Below are 5,000 nucleotides of genomic sequence, written 5' to 3' on the forward strand. Positions count from 1 at the left end.
CACATTTATTTTTTTTTTTTTTTTTTTTTTTTTTTTTTTTTGATACAGGGATTGAACTCGGGTCCTTGTGCTTACAAGGCAGGCCACCAAACCACTGAGCTAAATCCCCGGCCCCTTGTATTTCTTCTTTTCTCCAATATTGAGGATTGAACCCAGGGCCTTTGCAGTGAGCTACATACCCAGCCCTATTTTATTTTATTTATTATTTATTTTCCAGTACCCAGGATCGAACTCAGGACCTTGTGCTTGCCAGGCAGGCACAGCACCACTGAGCTACATCCTCAGCCCTATTTTGGGGTTTTGTATTTTTTTGAGACAGGGCCTCACTTTGTAGTTCCGGCTGGCCTTGAACTCACTATGTAGCCAATGCTGGCCTTGAACTCATGGTGATCCTTCTGTCTCAGCTTCCTGAGTCCTAGAACTACAGGAGTGTGCCACCATGTTCAGCTAATCTGTACTTCTTAATCTCTACGTCACAGCCACCATCTAAGGTTCCCAAGGCATTATATAAAGTAGTCAGGTCACCTTCTGGTCTGCCCCACCACTAACAGGGCTGTATTTCTAAATTCTTATAGTCTCACTGCCCAGATCTCGATTACAAATCTCTTCTTTCATCTCTAGTGCCAGCAGCACTCTAATGCTGTGTCTCCCTCCCATACGGTCCCACGCTACTTACACAAGATGCTGATCTCGGATCTTGCGCAGCTGGATCAGGTCAGGTTTGATACTATTCATTTTTTTATCTATTTCTCGGTTGTCCAAAGCTTGTTTCTTCAAATCCTGCTCTAGACGCATTTTGCTATCATGAATTTCACCCAGTCTTGATTTCAATTTATCATAATTCATCATAATTCTGTGAAAATATTTGACATATTAAGGCTAAAATACCAACTAAGCAGAGGACCCTATCACAGAAACATGGTCCCAAATATCCTTCTTTTTTTTTTAATAAGAGACAGTCTTGCTAAGTTGCACAGGTTGGCCTTGAACTCCTGGACTCAGGTGATCCTCTTGCCTCAAATTCCCAAGTAGCTGAACTATAGGTACATGCCACAGTGCATAGCTACTGCACTAATATCAAGAGTGTAGCGGACATGTTGTTTTTTACTGGTCCATTCCTATTCTAGTAATAGCACCCTGATGGTCCCTGCTGTAGGTAAGGGTTCTCTGCCCTCACACACACACCCTAGACTGGCCAAGATTATTTCATTACAGGGGTGGGGGTGTAGCTCAGAGGGGCTATGCCTGCATGGCAAGCGCAAGGTTCAATTCCTGGTATGGGGGTAGTAGGTATTCCATTTCATCCCATCCCTGCCCTCAGGCCAAAAAGACTGGTTCAGTAATGAGAATAAGACTCCAATTGATCCAAAGAGTGTCTATTCTAGGATATGGAGTTTATTTGTTTGATTGGTTGGTGTGGTTTTGGGTGTGTGTGTTGGGGGGGTGTTTATTCTTTTGAGACAGCATTTCGCTATGTAGACTATCCCTCTAGTCACTGTGTGTCTAGATCAGCCTCAAACTCATAACTATCCTCCCGCCTCAGCCTCCTGAATACAGAGATTACAGGCATGTGCTACCACCTCCAGCCTTGCTTTTTGTTTTGTTTTTGTTTTGAGGCAGGCTCTTACTATGTTGTACAGGCTGGTCTTGCATTCCAGGGCCCAAGTGATCCTCCTGACTCGGTCCCTTGAGTAGCTGGGATTATAGACATGTGCCACCAAGCCCAGGTAATTAATAAGCCTTTTGTTAGAGTTATTATAGTATACATTATTTAGATTTATTTATATTACTATAAAATTTTTTTTCTTTCCTCTGGGTCTGCTCTGCTATAAATATGTGATTCTAGGGTTCACATCAGTTATACTCTCACCTCACAAGGAAAAGCTGCCTAAGCAGAAAGCCAACTCAGAAAAACTGAGCTAAAAAACAATGCCATAAAGAATCCCAATGACTCCATATCCAGGTATGACTGAGCAGGTAAAATTCTATGTATGCTATTTAAGTGATAGCAGCAGGTAAAAACAGGTTTTTCAGTTAGCTCTGCCTAGGTTTAATCTCAGCCCTACCACTTACTGGAGCTATGCCTTCCTTTCCTCATCTATTTAAAATGAATGCCTATAACAGTGCCTACCTTTGCTAAATTACGATAATACACGTAAAAGGATTAGAAAGTTGCCTGGCACATCTTGGTAAGTACTCAATAAATGATCGTTATAAGCTTTTCTAGCACACAAAGTTTTGCTATGCTCAATCCTTATGGTAATAATTATCCACATTACTCATTTGTCACTAAAAATACATGGTTTACTTCTCATGCATTCTAGTAAGATACTGTCCACTGTTTAAGGAGGAGAAAACAGACTCAGAGAGGTTATGTAACTCACCAAGTTTACAAAGCCAATAAACAGCCAATACAAGATATTCCTTGTTAAACAAACTACCTGTTTAATGACTGTTCAAACTTATGACCAAGGCATGTTGTTTGGACTTACAGCCCATCTTTTTTTTGGGGGGATACAATCCTGTACATCTTTTTATAGAGTTTTAATGTCTTTTTTTTTTTTTTTTTTTTTTTGGTACTGGGGATCAAACTCTGGACCTTGCACTTGCAAGGCAGGTGGCAGAACCACTGAGCTAAATCCCCAGTCCTTTAATGCCCCCCCTTTTTGGTAAAGAGTACATTGTTTATGTAGTACTGTAATTTTTGTCTATACTGTACAATACAGTACTGTAGTTTTATGTTTGGTTATACATCCTAGTATTGAATGTAAGAGTTATGCAAATAAAAGCAAAGTCATCAAGTTGGAGTTTCCTTTGACCATTTCTTTGTTCTGAATATTGTAATGTACAGACTATAATACAATTCCTTATTTAGTGACCAATTCATTAAACAACCTAGTTGCAGGAATCTAGCTCAGTCACTCAACAATGAATGTTTGTGTCTAATTCAAGCCCATCATGGTTTTGACTACTAAGCTAACACAAACTCCCAGCATGTAGTTCTACACTCATACACACAGAAGTTCACTAACAATTGTTATACTAATACTAGAAATATTTTTGCTTTGCCATTACATATGATTTATTTTTATTTACTACCCATTTTTCCATGCCTTTTCACTCTTCAACCCACTATTATCTAATTTGGTCTTCCAATAGTCTGCATTTATTTTGATAAATGCTTTATTTTGATGAAGTCTTTCAATATCATTTTAATTGTCAAATACAGGAAATTATCCTGTTATTTGTTCTGTGTTCTCTCATGCTCAGCACCAATGACCATCTATACACTCATGCCTCCCAAATCCTTTTGTACCCTGAGCTCCAAATCCAAATAACCAGCTGCCTTCCTATCAACAGCTACATGTGAGCTCTCAGAAGAACCTTAAATTCAATGGTTCCAACCCTGAACTCTTTTCATGTACTTCTTAGTTTAGTGAATAGCGCCATCTTCCTCCCAGTTACAAATACCAGAAATCTATGAATAATCTTTGACTTCTCCCACACCTACCGTATCTGATCAGGCATCAAGTGCTCAGTAGTTCTATTAACTCCCTTTTTACCAATGCTGCTCCAGGCCCTCACTATATTTTAACCTGCAGCCACTTGAAGCAGTCAAGTTTATTTTCCTGCGTATACTCTAATTCCATTCCAGTTTATTCTTATCTGCCAAAGTTGGTTTTCAATTCAAAAACTATTTAGTGAATACTCACTATGTACTATGATGAATTTAAGTACCGGGGCCTTATCCAGGAAAATAAACCACTATACCTAATCTCAATGAGTAGGCATGGTATTTAGTAAACTAGGGTTTGGGACTAAACACTGTAAGGGACACCAACCCAAAGCTCCTAAAATGGTCTGGGGTATCAGGTAACATTTTCTAGAAAAAGTCATATCCTTTTTCTAAAGGATGAGCAGAAGTTAATAATTTAGGGGAATGGAGAAAAAACAAAGAAGGTTTAGTTTGGTATTAGTACAAATAATAAGTAGTTCTATATAGCAGGACTTTGCAGTTTGAGAAGGTAAAAGGACACAAGATAGGGATTATGGGAAAGAAAAGTCTGGTCTCATTAATGTACTTAGAGGAATTAAGTAGATTTACCGTTCAATCTCCTTTTCATTCCCCTCTCTGCGAAATCGCTCAATATATTCTTTGCTGTGTTGTTCTTGTGTGTGACACTGTTCTTCAAATATTTTAATTGTTTCATTAAAAGCTTCAATTGCAGTTCTATTCATCTGTATTTCCTGCAAGAGAGAAAAAGAAACACATATTGCATTATCTTTGTTGTTCTTTGTAATCTTGGTCTTAAATCTATTAATTTTAGTTATAATCCTATATAAGACCCATTTAAGAGAGCTAAAACAAAGCCTTTCATTCAATCTATTATTGATACACAAAATACATCATTCAAACTATAAAATAAATTTTAAAAGAACCATTACCTTAAATATGGCTAAGAACAATAGAAAAGTCTCTGAATGGCCAAGAAAGACGGATCCTGAACACCTTGACAAGGATCAGATTCTGTCTTTGCACTATTGTAATGCTGAGCCCCAAAAGTACCAAAGGAGTAAATAGACAGAGGTAACAAGTCAGGGATTTGGCTCAATGGCGCTGCACCTGCATCACAAGTGCAAGGTCCTGAGTTCAATCCCCAGTGCAGGGTGGGTGGCGGGGGTGTGGTGGTGGTGTTGGCCCTATAGAGGCCATTTATTCTTACTTTCATTTCTAAAGCATGTGCTTAGTTTCCCACAGATTCATCAACAGCTATTCTCTTCTTTTTACATTTTTTGCTTCTAATGAGATTAATCTGCCTTTGTAGAGTTTAGTTTCTTATCTTATTCTTCTTAGTGTAAAAAACACACTTTAAAACACACTTCAAAAAAAATACACTTTAACAAAACACACTTTAAAAAAAAACAGCCCAGTAGCCTAAATTGTTCCATGTGTGTGCGTGGTTTGTTTTGGATTTTTTTTTTTTTTTTTTTTTTTTTTT

General features: G+C 38.2%; 1 protein-coding gene across 3 annotated transcripts in view; it reads right to left on the reverse strand.

The window, feature by feature from the left end:
- Positions 1 to 5,000, reverse strand: part of LOC104852498 (phosphatidylinositol 3-kinase regulatory subunit gamma) — an 83,295-nt gene that overhangs the window by 19,243 nt on the left and 59,052 nt on the right. For all 3 annotated transcript variants that reach the window (XM_010610204.3, XM_010610205.3, XM_010610206.3), the window contains 2 exons: positions 4,106 to 4,248; positions 677 to 853 (listed from right to left, as the gene is read on the reverse strand). In XM_010610204.3, the coding sequence (XP_010608506.1) occupies positions 677 to 853; positions 4,106 to 4,248 (320 nt within the window). The remainder of the gene's footprint in view (positions 1 to 676; positions 854 to 4,105; positions 4,249 to 5,000) is intronic.

The sequence above is a fragment of the Fukomys damarensis genome, unplaced genomic scaffold (genome assembly GCF_012274545.1).
Source record: "Fukomys damarensis isolate Sample0158 unplaced genomic scaffold, DMR_v1.0_HiC HiC_scaffold_23, whole genome shotgun sequence".
Taxonomy (NCBI): Eukaryota; Metazoa; Chordata; class Mammalia; order Rodentia; family Bathyergidae; genus Fukomys; species Fukomys damarensis.